This window comes from Terrapene carolina, unplaced genomic scaffold (genome assembly GCF_002925995.2).
Source record: "Terrapene carolina triunguis isolate 2854851 unplaced genomic scaffold, T_m_triunguis-2.0 Scaffold58, whole genome shotgun sequence".
NCBI lineage: Eukaryota > Metazoa > Chordata > Testudines > Emydidae > Terrapene > Terrapene triunguis.
The window spans coordinates 11,532,498-11,556,560 of record NW_020664409.1 but is presented as its reverse complement, the minus strand read 5'-3'; the positions used below and the strand labels follow the sequence as shown (position 1 = coordinate 11,556,560).

General features: G+C 42.6%; 2 protein-coding genes across 3 annotated transcripts; one reads left to right on the top strand and one right to left on the bottom strand.

Moving 5' to 3' along the window:
• Positions 1-4,079: 4,079 nt before the first annotated feature.
• ACOT13 (acyl-CoA thioesterase 13) lies at positions 4,080-9,520 on the bottom strand. Of its 2 annotated transcripts, none has more exons than XM_024212712.2 (3): positions 9,329-9,520; positions 5,963-6,147; positions 4,080-5,463 (listed from the first exon to the last, which is right to left on the bottom strand). In XM_024212712.2, exons 1-3 carry the CDS (start codon positions 9,410-9,412, stop codon positions 5,307-5,309), a joined length of 426 nt encoding a protein of 141 aa, XP_024068480.1. In that variant the 5' UTR covers positions 9,413-9,520; the 3' UTR covers positions 4,080-5,306. The 2 variants fall into 2 exon arrangements, with proteins under 2 accessions (XP_024068480.1, XP_024068481.1); XM_024212713.1 differs by having other exon boundaries at positions 9,317-9,389.
• A 213-nt stretch (positions 9,521-9,733) lies between these two features.
• On the top strand, positions 9,734-23,110 carry TDP2 (tyrosyl-DNA phosphodiesterase 2). Its single transcript, XM_024212711.3, has 7 exons — positions 9,734-10,084; positions 10,164-10,249; positions 11,283-11,450; positions 13,505-13,596; positions 14,077-14,195; positions 21,074-21,244; positions 22,437-23,110. The coding sequence occupies exons 1-7, from the start codon at positions 9,830-9,832 to the stop codon at positions 22,716-22,718; spliced, it is 1,173 nt and encodes a 390-aa protein (XP_024068479.1). The 5' UTR covers positions 9,734-9,829; the 3' UTR covers positions 22,719-23,110.
• The last annotated feature ends 953 nt before the right edge of the window (positions 23,111-24,063 follow it).

The following is a 24,063-nucleotide window of genomic DNA, read 5'->3' as shown; positions in this document are numbered from 1 at the left end:
GAATAGTAGTTTTAGTGGAAATTCCAAGTTCTGAAGCCCTGCTTGCCCGTGGTTGGACACCAGAGGAAGATTCCTCCACTTTGGCAATCACTTATGGAGCAGATTTTTGCCAGTAGTAGCAAGGGCTTTAAGTGGACTAGTAATACAATTTTTCAAAGTGTAAAACTTAGCTTTTTGACTTGGGTTTTTTTTTTCTTAGCAGCAGTTTTTTGTTCAATAGCTTTTGTGAAAAACTGTTTTTAGTTTCAGCACAGGAGATCTTGCAAAAACACATAAGGCCAACAATGGTTACAGTTGCCAGCCCTGTACTAGCAACATCCTAAAGTCATGATTTATGAAGCATAAGCACAGAGCCATTCAAATGATCATAATGTTCTCCCACAACTAGGGAACTACAGAAGTGTCAGCGTAAGTCATTCACCCACTTGTACAAGAAAGGGAACTTCAACCTAGAAGCAAATTGGAACCAGCTCTATCCATCAAGACCTAACTAGAATTTAACTTTAGTCCCTACTTTAGAGAGAGAGGCAAACACTCATTTTCTCCACTAGGCTGCTCTCAAACTTCTCTAAAGTATGGAGTTCTTAAACTTTCACAGCATGGAGATCACATTTTAATAGAGATGTAGGTTACTGCCAGATACCAAATTTAGGCTCCAGTCCTGCAACTTGCTCTGCAAGATCAGACACTTATCCTCAGGTCCACTAAAGTCAATGGTGCATGGGTTTGTCTGCAGATTAGGTTTTAGCCTCGGTTCCAATCCTATGTCCACACTATCCAGCTTTTAGCAACAGGGCTGTGCTGCTACAGCCATGCAGCTAAAAAGCACACACTGTAGCTGCTGTTTGTCTGCAGGAGAGAGCTCTCCTGCTGACAAACTTCCACCCACAATGAGCTGCGTTAGCGTTGGCAACAAAGCACTGTTCATGCCAGCGCTTCTCGGCAAAACTCGTCTTTCAGGGTGTGTGGATGTGTTTAACACCTTTGAATAACAAAAGTTTTGTTTTTCACTTGCCAGTGTAGACAGAGCCTAAATTGTGAAATAAATGATGAGGCCAGAATGCTGCTGTTTTGTGCTCTTGATTAATCTACCTGCACTGAAATTAGTGTATACCTTGCGTTCTTAATTATTTACACGGGGTTTCCATTGAGATGTTGAACTAATAAATTTTCCTGCCTTTACTCCTTCATAGTTAAGGACAATGTCAAGGTTGATTGGCCTAAATTTAACCAACTTTTTCTGTCTAGAAACCCTGTAGAATTCTATATGCAGATATTACAAAAATAACATTGTAGGACTCAAAGTGGTAGCCGTGTTAGTCTGTGTCAGCAAAAACAACGAGGAGTCCTTGTGGCACCTCAGAGACTAACAAATTTATTTGGGCATAAGCTTTCAAAAGTGCCACAAGGACTCCTCGTTGTTTTCATTGTAGGACTGTTTGAATCAAATATGGGTATGTTTATTTTAATTATGAATATAATCAGAAAGGCAGGAGTTCCTGAACTGGAGGAAAGTAAAGAAAAACTGGTAAGCAAACTGATAGTTTTCAGACTTTTTAAAGGTCATTATCAGAGTTAGTTGAAACATTGACAGAACACAAGAAATGAATAGAAATCTGCATTTTTACAGTTTCCAACCAGCTCTAATGCTGGAAAAAAAATCTTAAGTGTAGCATGCAACTTAGCAGGTTAGTCTTGCGTTCCTAGCCATAAATTTAGCTAGACACTTGAGAGGTCCAAAACTATAACTCTCAATCTTTTGGTGTGTTTGCTGTTATAAACCCAGGTAGAGAATAAGCTTTTATAGTGATATTCAGAATGAATTTAAACCATTCAGCTCTGGCCTTTTTCCATGTGCTGGTTTGTCATTTTTACTGACATCTGATCTGGAATTTCTCTTTCATAGTTACTTGTTACTGCTATTATATTGAGGTATATATGACTAACCTGCACTCAGTTTCTGGTCTCTTTACTCAAAATGATTAGTCCCTTATTTTGAGTAATCCCTGCCATTTCAATAGGGGAAACATAATCAGAGTAGGGATATTAGAATCCGACTCTGAGTGCAATCTAAAGTGCAAATTCTATTTTATTGAACAGGTTACATGTATAAAGTCAAACTGTCTAAAATATGATGACATTCTCATGGTATGAATGAAAGTAGCTGATACACAGCATCGACCTCTTAGAAAAAAATTCTCAATTTTGTCACTAATTCCTATAAACATTTGTAACATCTGTGGATATTTAAAGGAAGAATGTAGGTAAGTGAATAAAAATGATCAGACCAAGTGAAACTATTGGGGTTCTAATTAGGGCAAAGGAAGTGATGAAAACAAGAGGCTTCATGAGTACAGCCAAAGGGCTTAGGTAGCAGTAATCGCAAGACAAGTCAGAAAAGTGTGAAGAGAACAGTAGTGCAGATAAGTTTCTACATACCTCATTACACATGCTTCTTACTCTAGAGCAGAGGTCTCCAACGTGGGGTGTGCAAGAGGATCCTGGGGGGTGCGCGGCAGAGGAGCGTGGTGTGTTTTTTCTTTGTGCAGCAGAGGGTGCGTGCTCAATTTTTTTACTGATAGGGGTGCGCGATCAAAAAGGTTTGGAGACCACTGCTCTAGAGCGTAACATTTTTCCCGATCTGTCTGTATAATAATAGCTCGTCTCTTGTATCCACAGCCATTCAGTGTTGTTAGCAATGATTTGTTTCCCTAGAGTTTTACTTCTGCTGAGACCAGAAATGAGTGTTTGATAATAAGCAGTGATTAGACAGGAACCAGTCTCATGGAGTACGTAATTGGCTAACTGGGAGCATAGACACAAGGGCTGTGCAGGCAATCAGAGATCCTGTTATCTAGCAGCACTGACTACTCTTCTTTTCCAGTCAGTTGTTTTTCCTTAAGACTCTCAATGCTCAAAATAACATTTCGGAAAATGAGAAGTATCTTTCACAATCTGCAAGATTGTTCTAAATGGAAGTCTGTTTGTAGTTAGCACTGATTTAACTAAATGGCAATGCTTCACATACATTTTTAATCAAATCATGTGACACCCAAAGATGACACTTTACAGACTTCTAGTACGTCTTTTTCACAAAGAAACTAAATATTCTTTTTCAAAAGAAAATGAAAGGCATGTGTGGCATAAAAAGCTAAATTCATGTACCATAACTTTTGAAAGTAATGAGTGTCATTACTAAGTGTTTTTAAGAACACTTAGTAATATCTCAGCAAGGTAGTGCAGTGTAGCAATGCCTATTCCTCAAGGTTTCATCACATGACAATCTTTAATTCCTAGAGACTCCAGGACAATCCTGGAGAGTTGGCAACCCTGGTCATGTAAGGGTCTGATTTTGGTCTACAGACCAAGATAGGTTCTCTAGTCAAGTATCTCATCTCTCTCTCCCCGCCCCCCATTTATCAAACTGCATAAACTGTGAGGGATGTAAACATTCAAAGATGCTTTAAAATGAGTTATAACAGCTTCATCCAAAACAAGTGGCCTGCTTAACACCACTTATGTCCCATTTTCTTAATTATTCAACAGGGACTAAATGCAACATAAATGACTGCATTAGAATTACAGCAAAGATAAATTCTAATGGCTTGATCCTACAGTCATTACACTCCCATTGAAGTCTAAATTCTGTTTCCAAAGCTATGCAGATGCCTTGTGAATACAGACCGGCTCATTCTCTATTCCATCACCAACATAAGCAGCAATGAAGAAAATGGAAGTTTTGACTGATATGACTAGAGGGCAGTGGCTAAACTGTTTACTGCAATAGTTCACGTCATTGATGAATTTCTAACTCTAGTCATAGAATTGATTAATTTTGTCAACTTTTGCAAATAAAATATTCAGTTAATCATTTCCCCCATTACTCACTCATCTCCAGCAGTAACAGTGTTTGATTCCATGTGGGAAGGGCCTACGTTTTTATTAGATGGCATGATAGAGACAGAGCTTGATTTGTTTCAGTGCACAGATAAGGCAATAGACTACTTAAGACAAAGGTATATAATTGCAGAATGGCAGATTTTCTTTCAGTCAGTTAAAACAAAGTGGGTGCAATACTATTCATTAAAATAAATTTATTTTCACTAAATGGTTAGTGTATGATCGTTCTGTAAATCAAATAGATACTGATGACTGGAAAAAAAAATTTTTTAAATGAATTAAATGGCAAAAATAGGAAAGATTTTTTTCCATTTTACTGTATATAAAAAGCAAGAACTGGATGGGTCGATTTGCCTTGGCAAGAATGACAAACTTTTTAAATACAGAGCCATGCCATATTTACATACATTAATTTAAAAAAAAAAGGAGGTAATGGTCATTTTGGAAAAAGTTGACCCCCATGCATTTTATATTAAAGAATAAAAAATGTCAGTGATAACTCTCTATTATAATATTACTACTACTACTACTTGACCTCATACACTTTAAGGTTTTGGCTACCCCTAAAGTTATTCTGGAAATGTTCTTTGCTTCAGAATGGTTGTGAAATTTTCAACACCTCACAACCCTCCTGATTGCATTTTGTGATGCACAATCCCACCCCTAGAGGTCATGAGCCACTGAGGATGAGAAACACTGCTCTAGCACAGTATAACTATACAACTTTCCACAGAGAAAAGAGTTTCTTCATCTGGGCTGAATGAGCTTACTTAATGTAGTAGTATGAGAGCTTTTATTAAATGTGTACTTCTTGAACAGTTATTGAATTTTTTAATCAGTTAGGCATTTGCCAAATATAAAGACTTACCTATGTTCTCAATGTATTACATTTCCCATTTGCAAAATATTCTTATTTCAGATTAATAATTTAAAACAGCAATACTGCACTTGTAACACCTGTTACTTTAATATCACTTTATAGCATAGGACAAAAAAATGCAGTTGGTTAGTTGCTTTGGTTTTTGAAAGGTTATGAACTGACAGCCCTGGAGACTGGAAACATGTTTTCATGAGAGAGGTACAGAATGGGGAGCAGAAAGCTTCCCCACACAGTCCCATCAGTGAGCCTGAACATTGACCTTATCTTCAGGCTCAAAAAAAGTACATTGGTCTCCATGTCTCTTCAGTCCTTGGTCTCTCTACCAAGACTGCAACAAGCTCAGAATTGGTGCCAATTACAGTGTGAACAATTGTCCACTAGGAATGGGACTGAGACCAACTCATTTTACATAGATCATTTAACTGCTTTCAGATCGTGGTAACTTGATACAGCTTAAATTAGAAAAAATAAATCAATGCTAGCTTCTTAAGCACAAACTTTCCTTTTCAGATATCATTTTCTTATATTAATGTCCTAGGTATTTTGTATGTCTGCCTTGTGCTACGAACTTTCCTGTTGCCTTGTTTGTTACATCCACGCTGGCAAAGGCAAGCCTTCTTCCTTGTTTCAAAATCTGAGCAGTGATCAATATCTCTTCCCCAATCTTAGCAGCAGACATGTATCTTGAATAAAAAACAGAACAATCGTTTTATACAACAATATGCTACAACTCAGGGAACATTCATGTGTTTAAAATAATTTTTTGAAGGAGCTACCAGAGTCAGTTTGCAGTTAACCCGTTGCACCTTTTCACAAGCCTGAATCTTGCAGCTTCTCCTCGGGCAGAGTTCACGCTAATGTTCCCACTGAAATTCCATACATGAGAAGATTATAGAATTTGGACTTTGTTACCTAAAGATAACTAAGGCATTAAACCAAACGTAATAAAAGAGGGAGCTTAAAGAACATTAGACTGCCTCAAATTAGTGTCTCGACCACTTGAGGATATTCCCAAACAGGATCTATACTGAGTTTATTAGAAGTTGTTCTTTCAGACTGCAGTTTGTCACTAAAGTGGTAGCTAGACCATGGAAGAGAAACTTAGCAGAATCCAGGCCCTGTTAGTAGAACACATGAAACATTAAGATTTAACATTTGACAGTAAGCATGTTCAATACATACGTAATGTTCATATCCACACTGACCCCAGGCATTCCTCTTTCTGTGTACAACAATGCTGCTGTTGACACTACGTCTACCAGTGTGGCAGTCAAACCTCCATGCAACGTGCCACCTCTGTTTGTGTGCTCCTCCTCTATTTTCATTTCACAAACAACCTTTCCAGGAGTTGCAGAAAGAACTGTCATCTGAACAAACAGAAATGAGAAACAAAATTCTATTAATTCAAAATCTCAATAAGGGGAAACATACGGACAATTACAAGTCTAGTGATTGCTCTCAAAGTAAACAGATCAACTTGAAAGTAAATCTTGGTTCAGTTTTTAGACTAATGAGGGGAGGAGAAAAATAAAGAACTAAAACATTATGGTTTAAGTGTCAGTCAAGTCAGATGTTTCTATAAATCTCCAGTTGCAAATTGTTTCCCTAGGGAAATATATACCTCCTATAAAAACAAATATGCACACTGTATGCAGTGTTGGGGTGCCATGTCGGTTCCAGGATATTGAAGAGACAAGATGGGTGAGTAATGGCTTTTACTGGACCAACTTCACCTAAAGAAGAGCTCTGTGTAGACTCAAAAGCTTGTCTCTCTCGCCAACAAAAGTTGATTCAATAAAAGATATTACCTCACCCATCTTGTGTCTCAAATATGCACTCCGTCAGTTTATTGTAATCATCTTGAGCTTTCAGTAGTTGTTTGAGACAAACTCTGCTGAACTCTTATTAAAAATGGAAAGTTGACTTGTCTGACTTTATACCTGACATAAAGCTAATGGAAAGTTACTACTAAGTGTTTGCTTTGATTTTTCCCCACATGACATTGTTGGCTAGCACAGTTGCTCAGCCTCTTGTTGACAGAATGAGAATCAGCAACACGTGAGTAATCCTTAAAGTGAAGCAATGTCAGTTAATATTTAAATAATGGAACTAAATCAGTATTTTGAAAGGAATACTTTGAAATGTTAGCCCAACATATTCAAGGCTTCACCACAGGAAAATTTGCTACTATAATTACACTAGTATAACTCCCTGTGTTGAACTCTTATTCTGAGAATAAAAATGCCCACATGGGAAGATATTGAGTAACTATAGCAGAATAATTATGTGGGTAAATTTCCCCATGCAGACAAGCGCCAGGAGGAGAGTTAATTGATTCTAATGCCTAGAAGTTGTTAATCTACAGCATTTAAAATACATTCCCCTAATTCCAGTTGGAACAACTGAAAGTTTTGCATATTTCAAAGTGAGAACAATAGACATAAGGTGCCCCACAAAACTGGAAAAAGTAGTTTCTGTAACTATATTCATCCCTGCAAAATTATTTTTTAAATAGATCATTCAAAGTGGCTTTAGGATGAAATGTCATAGAGGTGGAAATATTAAGTTATTTCAGTAAGAGATTCTTACTATATATTTGGAAGTAGTAATATTTTACTAAAGATGGCATATGTATGTCCTATTTTTGAGGAATATATTCATAACATTATCAGTTCACTATTGATTGGTATCACCGAAACAGATTTTAAAAAAACCCTAAAATGGAGTCCAAAGGTACATCTGTATTAGAAACATTACAGTGGTGTAGGCGCACCACAGTAGAGAAGACATTTAACTACAGCCACTGAAGGAGTTCTTTTGTTGCCGTAGTAAATCCACCTCTCTGAGAGAAAAATTCTTCCATCAATCTAGCACTGTCTACACTGGGAATTAGGCCGGTTTAACAATGTCTCTCAGGGTGTGAATTTTTTACACCTCTGATCGGCATAGCTAGGTCAACCTAAATTTTAGATGTAGACCAGGCCTCAGCTACTGCTATAAAGCCCCTTTTTACAAAACAGAGAGGTATTATAGCTATTGTGAAATAACATTTTAAACAACCTCTCCTGTGTTATCACCTAGTCTGAGGAGAAGAATACTGATTATTAAAAATCCTAACCTGAACAATCCAAACCATCTGTTGCTCCTGACCTTTACAAAAGCCTCAGAGAACAACATATTTTGGAAAGTCAGGGTTCTAGAAAAACAATTTTACTTTCAGTACAAATGTCAGATGGAGGCCTAAATACAAATTCTGGATATCACGGGATCAGACATCGGGTGTTTAGAAAGTCAGGATTCTGTCTAAACATTTCATTGCATTCCACCCCTTTTTCTGTATACTGGCTAATCAGGACTAGATCCTACAAACCCTTATTCGCAAGAGTAGGCCTAAATCATGCAACTGGTCCCACTGAAGTCTCATCTGAGGAAGCAGTACTCATGTGAGAGCTTGCAGGATCATACTCTTTGGCCTTGATTTTGCAATTGCATCTCCTAGAATGGACAGCCCTCTTCCACAACCCTATGGATTTAAATTGAGAAGATCCAACTAGGATTTTAGTTTGTAAGCCTCTCAAGACAGTGACTGTGTGCTGCATATATATAGGCTTAGAACAGTGGTTTTCAACCTTTTTTCATTCGTGGACCTCTAAAAAAATTTCAAATGGAGGTACAGACCCCTTTAGAAATTTTAGACATAGTCTGCAGACCACAGGTTTTAAAACACTGTTCTATATTAACACCAACCTTTCGCTGACTCCTTAGACATAGGGTATGTCTTCACTACCCGTCGAATCGGCGGGTAGTAATCGATCTATCGGGGATTGATTTATCGCGTCTCGTCTAGATGCGATAAATCGATCCCCGAACGCGCTCCCCGTCGACTCCGGAACTCCACCAGGGCGAGAGGTGGAAGCGGAGTCGATGGGGGAGCCGCGGCCATCGATCCCGTGCCGTGAGGACGGGAGGTAAGTCGATCTAAGATACGTCGACTTCAGCTATGCTATTCTCGTAGCTGAAGTTGCGTATCTTAGATTGATTCCCCCCTCCCCCCAGTGTAGACCAGCCCATAGTCTATAGACCCACAAGGGTCTATAGACCACAGGTTCAAACCCACTAACTTGGATGGATTGGATTTTTACTGATAAAATATTTCCATCCATAATAATCAAAATTTACAGATAAATAAAGCAAGAAAAATGCTGCTAGAGAATTTAAGAGTATGATTTCAGGTTATTTACTTTCCATACTTTGACATGTTTTGTTGACATGAGCTTTAACTTTTTGAATCTCAACAGCTACATTAAATAATCATTGTTTAACCACCCCCGTAATTCCCCACAACTGTGAAAATTTAAATATAGAAAGATGCTTTAAAATAAAGATTAATACTATCCATCAAAATTATACAAAAAAAATCAAATTCTGCCAAACCTACAAATCTATATCCATATCTACACACAAATTGCTGATACACTTTGGAGGATGCACTCCTCATATAACAAGTGCTAGGCAACTGCCAAGCATCAATCCTACCTACAACTATACCTTACTCAACACCCGATCAAAGTTGGATGAGCTCAGCAGGCTGTTCATCATCTCCCGGAAGGAGTGGATCGTGAGGGAGCTCATGGTTTAAAGACTGGTTGCGACGTCCTTTTTCCGCAGAGTGACCGGCGTGGGACACCTGCTCCTACCAGCTGGGAAGAGTCCCCTGGAACCGGGAGCACCTAGTGAGTTCCGTGGGGCTGGGAGCAGCTGCAGCAACAAGAGGCCGGGTGACCTCCAATACACGCAGCGATTCACCACGTTCCACAGGCCGAACGTTCGCGGCCCTTGTTCCCACCTTCACGGAGGTCACGCGCGCGCGCCCCCCGCTGGGCTCGTGGGACCCCGTGGGGCGGGGCTTGAGCTCGCTGCCCCCCTCACCCCCCAACGCCGAGCTCGGAACGTGCGTCTGCTAGCAGGGCCGTTGGGATTGGGTGCGTGCTGCGCAGGCGCGTTGCTTGGAGGCGGCCGGGAGGCCGGTGGAGGGCAGGACGCGGGGCCATGGAGGGGGGGAGCGCAGCGGAGGGGCTGCTGGAGCAGCGGCCCGAGGAGGAGAGGAGTCTGCAGCCGGAGCCGCCCCAGGAGGAGGCGGAGGCGGAGGCGCTGCCCGGGCCCCAGGCGGAGGAAGAGGCGGAGGGGGAGACGCTGCCCCTGGCGAAGCGTAGGAAGCTCCTGTGCGCCGAGTTCGCCTCCATCACCAGCAGCGACCTGGCCCTGGCTCGCTGCTGCCTGGCGGACAACGACTGGCACATGCAGGTGGGGCCCGGGCCGGGCGCGGGACGGGCTGGGGGCTGCCGCTGCGCCGGGCCCTGACTCCCGCTCCTTTGCTTTCCAGAGGGCGCTGAACTCCTACTTCGAGCCGCCCGTGGACCAGCGAGACGAGGGCGGGAGGCCCCCGGCCCGCGCCCCGCCGGAGACCTGGTGAGCCAGGCCGCGGGGGCGGGGACTCAAGCTCGCAGGGAAGGCGGCACTGGCAGCCGCGCCCCGGCCCAGCACCCACCTCATCTGCCTCGCTCCCCGAGTCCCCCCCTTGGCCAGCGCCTTGCAGCTGCAGGGCGGGCTCCGCGGCCAGGCTCTGCTTCGCTAGCGTTGCTGATGCTGCTCGTCCCCCGCCGTGAAGCCCCTTCCCAAAGGCGAGGCGCGTCTCAAAATCCACCCCCGTGTGAGGCTCGCAGGCTCTGATTGACCCCCGTGCATCGTGTGTCTGTGTCTATCAGTGAGCTGCCTGCCCCCAAGTCCGGTTTGTTTCATATATCCCTGCACAACAGCATATGTGCGGACTCCACTAGAATCATAGAATATCAGGGTTGGAAGAGACCTCAGGAGGGCATCTAGTCCAACCCCCTGCTCAAAGCAGGACTAACACCAACTAAATCATCCCAGCCAGGGCTTTGTCAAGCCTGACCTTAAAAACCTCTAAGGAAGGAGATTCCACCACCTCCCTAGGTAACCCATTCCAGTGCTTCACCATCCTCCTAGTGAAACAGTTGTGTTAAGATGGTTTCCACCAGCTTAACTTAAATCACAATCAAGCCCTTTAAAAAACCAAAAACATTAATTACAGCTACATACTAAACACACTTCAGTGGTTTGAGCATTGGCCTGCTAAACCCAGGGTTGTGAGTTCAATCCTTGAGGGGGCCATTTAGGAAACGGGGGTAAAAATCTGTCTAGGGATTGGTCCTGCTTTGAGTGGGGGGTTGGACTAGATGACCTCCTGAGGTCCCTTCCAACCCTGATATTCTATGGTTCTATGATTGACGCATATGTTTTCAGTCAGTGTATTTAATTTAGATGTTTTTAAATTAGAGATTAATTCATGTTAATTTTTGCAGTATGTTCAATAATTGGTTTTTAGTTGGGGAGGTCTAAAAATGTCTTGCTTTAGAAGATGGAAGTTACTGCAGGGGAATGCTCTGTTTACTGAAAGCAACATTTTAAATATTCTTTCTAGCATTGACTTGACTGCTGATGTTACTACTAGTAGTGCTGGAGTCAACAACGCAGACTGCAGGCAACAAGAAGACGACAGCAGGTTCTCTTTACTTACCTGGAATATTGATGGTCTGGATCTAGGAAATCAACAAGACAGAGCTAGAGGAGTCTGCTCTTATTTAGCATTGTAAGTATTGTTATCTCCTTTATAAGTCAGTTTAATATTTGGACTCTGAAGTGTCGTATCTTATTTGAAGTATCTATAGAATATATGCCCCCAAAGTATCCAAGCACCAAATACAGATATACTATAATACAGAAATTTGATAATGTGTGTAATCCTAAACTAGTTTGACTAGAAGCTGTAATTTGGTTGGCCAAAAGAGGTTCTGAACCTAATTTCCCAAAATATGCAGGCTTTGGTACTAAAAGCCTTTTTGCTAGCTAGTCACTGTAACATATAACTTTTTTAAAATAAGCATAATTGATATTAAATGTCTAGCTATAGTAATGAGTCAGGAGGTTGTGGGATTGAAATAATAGATTATAACGTCAGGAAATGCAAATGCTGTGCTTCCCGTGACAGTATTAACTTGACCATGTTGCACAACTTGCATTATTTTATGGTGTGTAGTCTAAAGCCTGGTCTACACTACCCCCCCACTTCAGACTAAGGTACGCAAATTCAGCTACGTTAATAACGTAGCTGAATTCGAAGTACCTTAGTCCGAACTTACCGCGGGTCCAGACGCGGCAGGAAGGCTCCCCCGTCGATGCCGCGTACTCCTCTCGCCGAGCTGGAGTACCGGCGTCGACGGCGAGCACTTCTGGGATCGATCCGGGGCACTTCCGGGATCGATTTATCGCGTCTTAACCAGACGCGATAAATCGATCCCAGAACATCGATTGCCTGCCGCCGGACCCTCCGGTAAGTGTAGACGTACCCTAAGACAAAGCATAAAAAGGTCACTCACAAAAAGAAAAACAGGAATACAAAATCCTGATTACATATAAAGTGGCTGAGTTGACATTACTGTTCTCTTGTTTCCATATTACTTGTAATTTGAACTGTGCAATCTGAACATGAAACATGGGGGTTGCATTTATTTTCCATATTCTTTTAAAAATGTTAGCAGCTAAATAGTCCCATTGCATTGGAGAAAATTTTTCTTTGCTGAGGTGAGTGGGGTTGGGAACAGGGAGTTCCCACCTTAAAAATGCTGCTGTTCAACAGTCTTCAGTTGGTCTATTGTGATGGCTTTGCAGTGGATAACTTTAGAACCATTTGTGTAAAATGAAAACCTAAAATTTGCAGGATAGGTAGAATGCAGTAAAAATTGTGAAGACACACTAAAACTGCAGAGTTGTTGACTATTTTTAGTTAAATCTGTGCTAACTCGTAAAATGGATGGATTACACTCACATAGGTGTAATCCTTGCCTATATTGGTTTAGCTTAATATTGTAATTTAGCAGTGCAAACTAAACCAATTAAAACAAATTAACCCTTTAGATACATTTAAATTGATTTATCAGCTCAGTTTTAAATGGATAACTAAACTGGTGCAATTTTTCGTGGATAGACAAGGCCCTGTTTTCCCTTCATGCAAATTATCCCAGTACCAAACCCCGTACCTGCTTGGAGCATGTTTACATAAAAATAGTGACAGGCTGCTTCCTGTGTCCTGTCTACATGAATGCTCCCAGTGTTGCTAGTAACAAGAGAGCCACCGATAGTAGTGCAACAGAAGGAGATTTAAAAAAAAAGGTCTAGTGTAGACAAGGCTAAGGAGAGCAATTGCCCTTTACCTGTCAGTCTGGACTGGGAGATTGGGTGTTGATATCACAAAGGTGATGGGTGTTAATTGGACTCTCCTAGAAATCTTAGGTCTTCTAAATATGCTCTGAAGCTATATTTTCAGTCACTAACTGAAATTCCCCCACGTGCATAAAATTAGACAGATGCTGCGAGATCCAGATCTACGTGAGAAAATGAGGCCCACTTATTAGTAACTTGTTGGTAAAATACAGATTTGAATCTTATTTTTTCCCTCCAAATATGGTGGCATGTTTACATGCCAACAAACGTGACAGAGCTTCTTTGGAAACCATCGTAGCCACTTCACATGTTTAAAAAAACCAGCCCTACACCCAGAACCTTACTCTTTACATTTGTCATTACAATGCAAAAAACTGAGTCTGCTTTAAAAGTTGTATTGTAAACTTGTCTTGCTGATTTCAGATACAGTCCAGATGTGGTGTTTTTACAGGAGGTTGTTCCACCATACTTGAGTTACCTACAGAAGAGAGCAGTCAGTTACACAATCATTCCAGGTAAAAAAAGGAAGGCCTAAAAAATTGAGAAATCTGCTTCAAATGGATAGAAGAAGCAAGAAATGTTATTGTTTTCTACTCACTAGCTTCTTAATACCCCTCTGACCATTGGTAGAAGCGAAAAGGAAAAAAAGAAGGGGAAAGAATCAGTGAAATGGATTTCCTTGGCTTCTAAATTCTGGAATCTAGTTTGATGCAAATTATAAATGAATATATTAACTGTCACTTTCTTCTGGCTTTTTTTCTTTTAGAAAGGCAGATTTTAAGTTTAAGGACAGAGTCAAAATTAATTCATTTTTTCCGATCCTTTACTATTAATGAAAATAGCTACATGTATGGATTAGGATAAGAAATGTGCACCCTGAAAAGATCTCTGTGAAAAGATCTCTGTGAAAATATATAATTCTTCTGTATGAAGGGATGGATGAATACAGTGCATGCAGCACTGAACTTTTCTTTCATTTCCTTATTCCTCTTTAGGTAATATAGATGGTTATTTCACTGCCATAATGCTGAAAAAATCAAGAGTGAAGTTTTTAAGGCAAGAAATAATACCTTTCCCAACAACTTCCATGATGAGAAATCTATTAGTTGTGCATGTAAGTGGGTCACTATATGTTACAAAGCAGTTGAATGTCTAATTTAAGGGGACAAATCTTTGTTAGTCTGGAGTTAAGGTTGTAAATATGGGTACTAAATCTGAAGGGAAAAAGCATCAACAGGACATTATAATTTAAGAGAAAAGATAACATGAAAAGTAGGACAGTTAGATTTGAAGTCTCCAATAAAAACACTAAAAGGATGCATCAAACAATTTTAACTGTACTCTTACGCAAACCCATGCTCTTAACAAATCATGCTACCCCCAACAAATGTGTATTATATAGGTCACATTACTCCATTTTCCTGTACCATTCTCAACCCACCATGTGTCATGTACTCAGAGATTATCCCTCACTTCACGCTCCCGCAACAAGAGAGATCTTCAGTGTTGTACCTCTTAGGTTTCATATACATACCAAAGATCTATGAAATTCCACTGCACCTTCTCACTGAATTTTCCCCACATCAGACACTGGTTGTTGTTTAACCATTTAAATGGTTAAACTCCGATCCTGTGGTAAGTCTATTCTGCTGCGGTCTTCTTAAACCTCAAATACTCTTGTCCTTAGTCTGAGGGTATGTCTACGCTAAGAAATTAGGTCGAATTTATAGAAGCCAGTTTTATACAGTCGATTGTGTGTGTCCCCACATAAAATGCTCTAAGTGCATTAAGTCGGCGGACCGCGTCCACAGTACCGAGGCTAGCGTCGACTTCCGGAGCGTTGCACTGTGGGTAGCTATCCCACAGTTCCCGCAGTCTCCGCTGCCCATTGGACTTCTGGGTTGAGATCCCAATGCCTGATGATGCAAAAACAGTGTCGCGGGGGGTACTGGGTACATGTCGTCAGGCCCCTCCCCCTCCGTCAGAGCAACGGCAGACAATCGATTCGCGCCTTTTTACCTGGGTTACCTGTGCAGACAACATACCACAGCAAGCATGGAGCCCGCTCAGCTCACCGTCACCATATGTCATCTGGGTGCCAGTAGACGTGGTACTGCATTGCTACACAGCAGCAGCTAATTGCCTTTTGACAGTAGACGGTGCAGTATGACTGGTAGCTGTCATCAGCTATCTGGGTGCTGGCAGACGGGCTGCATTGCCATACAGCAGCAGCTCCTTGCCTTTTGGCAGTAGATGGTGTATTACGACTGGTATCCATCGTCGTCGTATTCCTCAGTGAGTTCGATCAGAGGCACCTGGGCAGACAGGTTTTGTCTCCTGGAGACTCAGTCCTGCCAGCAGTCCTATTGAACCGTCTTGACGATGATGGCTAGCAGTCGTAGTACAGCATCTTCTGCCAAGCTCCCAGAAGATGCCGATGGCTATCAGTCATGCTGCACCGTCTGCTGCCAGCTTAAGATGTAAAAAATATATGGACCAAATTTGTTCTGTATTCATTTGCTTCCCCCTCCCTCCGTGAAATCAACGGCCTGCTAAACCCAGGGTTTTGAGTTCAATCTTTGGGGGGGGCCATTCTGTGTGACAGTTCTTTGTGTTTCTCCCTGATGCACAGCCACCTTTGTTGATTTTAATTCCCTGTACCTGTAAGCCATGTCGTCACTCGCCCTTCCCTCCCTCCGTCAGACAATAGTTTCGCGCCTTTTTTCAGCCCAAACGCCATAGCACTGGGATCGTGGAGCCCGCTCAGATCACCGTGGCAATTATGAGCACTATGAACACCACGCGCGTTGTCCTGGAGTATATGCAGAGCCAGGACATGCCAAAGCAAAACCAGGCGAGGAGGCGATTGCAGCGCGGCAACGAGAGTGATGAGGAAATTGACATGGACATAGACCTCTCACAAAGTACAGGCCCCAGCAATGTGCAAATCATGGTGTTACTGGGGCAGGTTCATGGCGTGGAACGCCGATTCTGGGCCCGGGAAACAAGCACAGACTGGTGAGACCGCATCGTGTTGCAGGTGTGGGACGATTCCCAGTGGCTTCGAAACTTTCGCATGCGTAAGGACACTTTCATGGAACTTTGTGACTTGCTTTTTCCTGCCCTGAAGCGCCAGAATACCAGGATGAGAGCAGCCCTCACAGTTGAGAAGCGAGTGGCGATAGCCCTGTGGAAGCTTGCAACGCCAGACAGCTACCGGTCAGTCGGGAATCAATTTGGAGTGGGCAAATCTACTGTGGGGGCTGCTGTGATCCAAGTTGCCAGGGCAATGAGAGACCTGGTGATATCAAGGGTAGTGACTCTGGGAAACGTGCAGGTCATAGTGGATGGCTTTGCTGCAATGGGATTCCCAAACTGTGGTGGGGCGATAGACGGAACCCATATCCCTATCTTGTCACCGGAGCACCAAGCCACCGAGTACATAAACCGCAAGGGGTACTTTTCAATGCTGCTGCAAGCCCTGGTGGATCACAAGGGACGTTTCACTAACATCAACATGGGATGGCCGGGAAAGGTACATGATGCTCGCGTCTTCAGGAACTCTGGTCTGTTTCAAAAGCTATCGTTATCCTTGGGGACCCAGCCTACCCCTTAATGCCATGGCTCATGAAGCCGTACACAGGCAGCCTGGACAGTAGTCAGGACCTGTTCAACTATAGGCTGAGCAAGTGCCCAGTGGTGGTGGAATGTGCATTTGGACGTTTAAAAGCGCGCTGGCGCAGTTTACTGACTCGGATAGACCTCAGCGAAGCCAATATTCCACTTGTTATTGCTGCTTGCTGTGCGCTCCACAATATCTGTGAGAGTAAGGGGGAGACATTTATGGCTGGGTGGGAGGTTGAGGCAAATCGCCTGGCCGCTGATTACGCGCAGCCAGACACCAGGGCGGTTAGAAGAGTACAGCAGGGCGCGGTGCGCATCAGAGAAGCTTTGAAAACGAGTTTTGTGACTGGCCAGGCTACGGTGTGAAACTTCTGTTTGTTTCTCCTTGATGAACCCTCCGCGCCTTCTCCCCCCCCCCCCCCCCACCCCGGTTCGCTCTACTTCCCTGTAAACTAACCACCCTCCCCCTCCCCCCTTCGAGCACCGCTTGCAGAGGCAATAAAGTCATTGTTACTTCACATTCATGCATTCTTTATTAATTCATCACACAACTAGGGGGATAACTGCCAAGGTAGCCCGGGAGGGGTTGGGGAGGAGGGAAGGAAAAGGACACACTGCAGTTTAAAACTTTAACACTTATTGAAGGCGAGCCTTCTGATGCTCGGGCAATCATCTGGGGTAGAGTGACTGGGTGGCTGGAGGCCCTCCCCACTGCGTTCTTGGGCGTCTTGGGGAGGAGGGCTGTTGGTTACACAGGGGCTGTAGCGGCGGTCTCTGCTCCTGCTGCCTTTCCTGCAGCTCAACCATACGCTGGAGCATATCCGTTTGATGCTCCAGCAGCCGGAGCATCGACTCTTGCCTTCTGTCAGCAAGCTGACGCCACCTATCCTCTTCAGCCCGCCACTTGCTCTCTTCAGCCCGCAATTCAGCCCGCCACCTCTCCTCTCGTTCATATTGTGCTTTTTTGCACTCTGACATTGACTGCCTCCACGCATTCTGCTGTGCTCTGTCAGCGTGGGAGGACATCTGGAGCTCCGAGAACATATCATCCCGAGTCCGCCGTTTTCTCCTTCTAATCTTCACTAGCCTCTGTGAAGGAGAAACATTTGCAGCTGGTGGAGGAGAAGGGAGAGGTGGTTAAAAAAGACACATTTTAGAGAACAATCGGTACACTCTTTCACGTTAAATTTTGCTGTTCACATTACACAGCACATGTGCTTTCGTTACAAGGTCGCATTTTTCCTTTTATATTGAGGGCCTGCCGGTTTGGTGTGAGAGATCACTCACGCAGTGCCAGGCAACAGATTTTGGCTTGCAGGCAGCCATGGTAAGCCACAGTCTTTTGGCTTTTTTAACCTTCTTAACATGTGGGAATGGTTTCAAACAGTAGCGCCTTCATTTCCCATACCAAGCACCCGTTGGGTTGGCCATTTAAAATGGGTTTGCAATGTAAAAGGAGGGGCTGCGGTTTCCGGGTTAACACGCAGCACAAACCCAACTACTCCCCCCTCACACACCCAATTCTCTGGGATGATCACTTCACCCCTCCCCCCTACCGCGTGGCTAACAGCGGGGAACATTTCTGTTCAGCCGAGCAGGAACGGGCACCTTTGAATGTCCCCTTAATAAAATCGCCCCATTTCAACCAGGTGACCGTGAATGATATCACTCTCCTGAGGATAACAAAGGGAGATAAGGAATGGATGTTGTCTGCATGCCAGCAAACACCGGGACCATACACTGCCATGCTTTGTTATGCAATGATTCCAGACTACGTGCTACTGGCCTGGCGTGGTAAAGTGTCCTACCATGGCGGACAGGATAAGGCAGCCCTCCCCAGAAACCTTTTGCAAAGGCTTTGGGAGTACATGAAGGAGAGCTTTCTGGAGATGTCCCTGGAGGATTTCTGCTCCATCCCCATACACGTTAACAGACTTTTCCAGTAGCTGTACTGGCCGCGATTGCCAGGGCAAATTAATCATTAATCATTAAATACGCTTGCTTTTAAACCATGTGTAATATTTACAAAGGTACACTCACCAGAGGTCCCCTGTGTGCCACCAGGGTCTTGGGTGAGTTCGGGGGTTACTGGTTCCAGGTCCAGGGTGATAAACATATCCTGGCTGTTGGGGAAACCGGTTTCTCTGTTTCCTTGCTGTGAGTTATCTTCATTGTCTTCATCAGCATCTTCCTCGTACCCCAAACCCGCTTTCCTGTTGTGTGATTCTCCATTGATGGAGTCAAAGCACACGGTTGGGGTAGTGGTGGCTGCACCCTCTACATGGCATGCAGCTCCGCGTAGAAGCGGCATGTTTGCGGCTCTGCCCCGGACCTTCCGTTTGCCTCTCTGGCTTTATGGTAGGCTTGCTTTAGCTCCTTAATTTTCACGCGGCACTGCTGTGCATCCCTGTTATGGCCTCTGTCCTTCATGGCCTTTGAGACTTTTTCTAATATTTTGCCATTTCGTTTACTGCTACGGAGTTCAGCTAGCACTGATTCATCTCCCCATATGGCGATCAGATCCCATACCTCCTGTTCTGTCCATGCTGGAGCTCTTTTGCGATCCTGGGACTCCATCATGGTTACCTGTGCTGATGAGCTCTGCATGGTCACCTGTGCTCTCCACGCTGGGCAAACAGGAAATGAAATTCAAAAGTTCGCGGGGCTTTTCCTGACTACCTGGTCAGTGCATCTGAGTTGAGAGTGCTGTCCAGAGCGGTCACAATGAAGCACTGTGGGATAGCTCCCAGAGGCCAATAACGTCGAATTCCGTCCACACTACCCCAAATCCGACCCGCAAAGGCCGATTTTAGCGCTAATCCCCTCGTCAGAGGTGGAGTAAAGAAACCGGTTTAAAGGGCCCTTTAAGTCAAAAGAAAGGGCTTCGTCGTGTGGACGTGTCCAGGCTTAATTCGATTTAACGCTGCTAAATTCGACCTAAACTCGTAGTGTAGACCAGGCCTGAGTAAGTTAAGAATAGGTATAGATTAAGTTGTCCTCAACTGCTGGTAGACCTGCAAAGTATACAAGGTCTGGTATGTCCCCAGCTGCAATATGCACTGGTGTTGTAGCTGTGTCGGTCCCAGGATATTAGACAGACAAGGTGGCTGTGGTAATATCTGTTGTTAGACCAATTTCTGTTTGGTGACAAAGACAAGCTCTTCTTCAGGTCTGGCAAATATACTCAAAGGGTATGTCTGTACTGCAATTAAAAACCCCTGGCTACCCAGTGTCAGCTGACTCAGACTTGCAGGGCTTAGGTTGCGCGACTGTTTAGTTGCGGTGTAATTTGGGCTTAGACTGGAGCCAGGGCTCTACAACCCTTCAAGCCTGAATGTCTACATCTCAATTGAACAGCCCCTTAGCCTAAGCCCAAGTCAGCTGGCACGGGCCAGCCATAGTTTTTAATTGCAGTATAGACATACTCGGGTATCCTAGCTAAGTACAAGGTGGAACAGATTGTTTAGCATAAGTAGTTAACACATATTTCAAGGGACCATTCATGGTGAAGTGGCCTGTTAATACCCCTTCTGAGGAAAGGGTTTAGCTGTCATACTTGCCAGACCTGAGCTTTTTACACAGAGGGAGCATAAGATGACAAGAAAAGAAGGGCAAAGTTAGATTATTTGGGATACCTTAGCTCTGCATTTATATACTTTAAGAAAACCAAAACCACCCAGATAGTGTAAACTAGAACCTAAACTTTTGACTTTCCTGATAGGCAGATGTGTGTTGGTTTTTTAAAAATACATCTTGTTAATTTTTTCCCTTTTAGTTACTGATGCATATTTACAACCTTTCTGTCTTTCAAATAGTTGTATATACACCTCAGACTTTTCAGAAAAATATTCTACCTTGGTATAAGATAATACATGTTAAATTTTGGGCAGACTTGTTTCACTTGGGTTGGAGTAGAGGTCAGCATTGGCTTTTTAATCGAAAGCCACCTTCAGTATTAAGTGTGTAGTGGTTAGCATGGCTCTGGAATAAAAAGTTGAAAATTCTGCCCTCATAAAGGAACTCTAAAAATGGTTGCTCTTGTCTTGCTCAGCAAAATATCCTGAAAGATTTTAGGGTGAGGAGTATTTCTTGCCATATATAAGCTGTGAACTGAACCGGATTTGAATTCTTAGTTAAAAATCAACATTTAAGCCTGCTGCTAGTGGCACATTCACTGTCAAAAACCTCACTTATGACAGCAGAATTAGAGAGGCCCAATATCAAGTTGTAAATCACTTCTATCCTGTATAACAGCAGTTTTAACAAGCAGAAGAATGTTCCTGTTCAATATTTGAACAGTACGTTTGTCTTTGGCCTTCAACTTTGTTCCACGACATATGATTTAATGTTTCTCTCTTTGTCTAACAGGTGAATATATCTGGTAATGAACTCTGCCTTATGACTTCCCATCTAGAGAGCACAAAAGGTCATGCTAAGGAACGCCTAAACCAACTGAGGCAGGTGTTAAAGACAATGCAGGAGGCATCAGAGTCAACTACCGTTATATTCGGAGGGGATACAAACCTAAGAGACCACGAGGTGAATAGCAGTAAACCACTTAGAATTATTTTGAGGACAAACCACCATGGTGAACTCTACTGGGGGGTTTCGTTTTCTTTCTTTTTATAGGGTACAGTGACTTCCCCATAAATCAGTCATACATGACAGAGATGTTGAGCTTTCTACCCTCATACATGCACAGGTGTGCCTCCTAGGGTATTTCTACACAGCAAAGAAAAACCCACGGCCGGCCCGTGCCGGCTGACAGGACTCAGCCTGCGGGGCTGTTTCATTGCTGTGTAGACTTCTGGGCTCAGACTGGAACCCAAGCTCTGGGACCTTCCCACCTCATAGGCTGCTATTGCTTGAGCTCCAGCTGGAGCCCAGACATCTACACAGTAATGAAACAGGACTGAGTAGTTTGGCATGGCCAGTCAGGAGTGTCTAGTTGCTGTGTAGACATACCTGTAGTGTCCCCATCCATTAAGTGAAAGTGGGACAAGTGAGGTTGCTGCCAAGTAGAAGTTTATGCTTGATTGTGCATGTTTACTTTGGAGCAATGTTACAGCTGAAGTGACGTCAAAATTAAGAGATGGTGGTTTTTCCTCCCCAATTGGCTTCGTGTTGCTCCTCTAAAGAAATACACACAGTCTATTGTGCAAGCTGTAACTTTTAGAAATATCCTAATTCTGGGTGCCACATTTTTAGTTGTCCAATTTTGGAAACCTAGCGCACAATTTTCAGAGATGCTGAGCGCTGACACTTCAAGTTGAAATTAGTAAGAGCTGTTGGTCCTCAGTACTTCTGGAAAGTCAGATCCTGTGTGTTTAAATTTGAGCACCCAAAAAATGGAGGGACTGAAAATAAGGTCACTTTTGAAAAATTGGTTACCGGGATTCCAAGTGAGGGTGTTACCTATTACTAAAGGCCCAGTCTTGCATGATCAGGTTTAATCACTTAAAAATGCAGTGGTTTCTTATACACACTTTGGTTTGGAAAGTGCAACATGAACAGTAAGTGTCTTAAGTGGTTTATATTTTTATATTTCTGAAATTCTTGAGGGGCTATCCTATTCTAAATGGTGTTTTAGTAGTTGTGATTTCCTGTTGTGGCCGGTGCTGTGCAGAAAAACAATATGCTGTAATATCTAAATTCTAGGGTTCAGCAAATGATTGTCATGCATATTACATTAAAGGCATTAGTGGGTATAATGTTCCATTTTTGTCTTTAGGTTACTCAAGTAGGTGGCTTACCTAACAATATTTTGGACATATGGGAATTTTTGGGCAAACCAGGGCACTGCCGTTATACATGGGACACAAACTGCAATTCTAACCTGGATGCAAGTTACAAATGTAAGTTCCGATTTGATCGCATATTCTTCAGAACTGCAGGAGAAGGGGGACAAATTATTCCACGGAGTTTGGACTTAATTGGACTAGAAAAATTAGACTGCGGTAGATTTCCCAGCGATCACTGGGGTCTTCTGTGTGATTTTGATGTGATACTATAAAGAAAACAAAGCTTTTAAAGTCTGTGTATTATTGCAAAAGCTCTTAAATTTTTTAACCTTTGGATTTCACAAAAATTAAATTCTAAGCTTACATAAGATTTATTTTACAATCCTAAGGAGTTTTACCCACTCATTTAACATCGGCTGGGATGACTGTATAGTAAAAAGCCAAAACCTTTTTATTTTCTTTGTATGCATTCTAGCAGACTTTTTAAAAATATATTTTAATGTGGCAATAAAGTACAGAAATACAAAATAAAATCCATTTTTAAATGGAAGAGACAAAAACAATCTCAAATATAATCCATCAAAGAATTAAAGCATTGTCATTCACGCTCTTTTTCTTTTATCACTTTTTGTTGTAATAGTCTCAATAAATAGATTGTAAATTTTTTTAGTGTAAATGTCTTGTTTCTTTCGTGGCTAATGCCATAATCACTGTCTTATTTCTCATAAGGCACCTAGTATCATCTCACGTAACTCAGGACATTTCAGTGTAATTCAGAGTTCAGTCTTAAAGGATAACATTGGCATTTTCAGAAGGATGAATGGATGTAAACAAAACAAAAAAAATAGTTCAATAAACAACTGAAATATTTCACAGAATGGCTTTAAAAACTGGAGATATTGGATGATAAACTTCTTCAGTCATCCATCTTACAATAGACATATGGAAGTTATGCTCTTGGGCTATTAAATAGCTCACTTCATCAATCTAGATATGAGGGAGAGGCATGTTTTAAAACACGAGAACAAATGTTGGTAACTTTTGAAAATTATCTGTTGTAAGACTTCTTAAATCCCTGGAGTGAATTTACCTTTCTGAGCATTCCTCCTTCATCTAGTGCACTTCTGCTGCCACATTTTCATCAACAGAATGTTCTCTTCTATGTAAAGCTGGAGCAATCAGAAAGTGTAATTGAATTTTATTTCATGCTGTCCAAAAGAGAGAGCAAACAGAAGAGGTTTGTTGTTTGTTTTGTTTTTAGGGTGTGCATAATTAACCACTTGGAGGACATTTTATGGAAGTACAAAGTATCAAGCTGTGTGATAACTAAGGGCTAAAGTTCAGAATACTGAGTGAAGGTGGAGAACACTGTGGAGCTATGGATATAGCCTTTTATTAAATAGATATAGAAGCCTTTTATTAAATCAGTTTAGCTGAACTTGTGGGTAATGTACATCATTCCAAAGATGAGGGAAACTTCAGAGGTGGCAAATGCATGCAACACTTTAGAAAAGGGGATGTAAGGGAATCTAAATTAGTGTTGCATACCGTGAGGGGATAAGAAGCAAGGGCCAGATTTTCAAAGGTATTTAGTGCCTATAGGTGTAGACAGGGAGT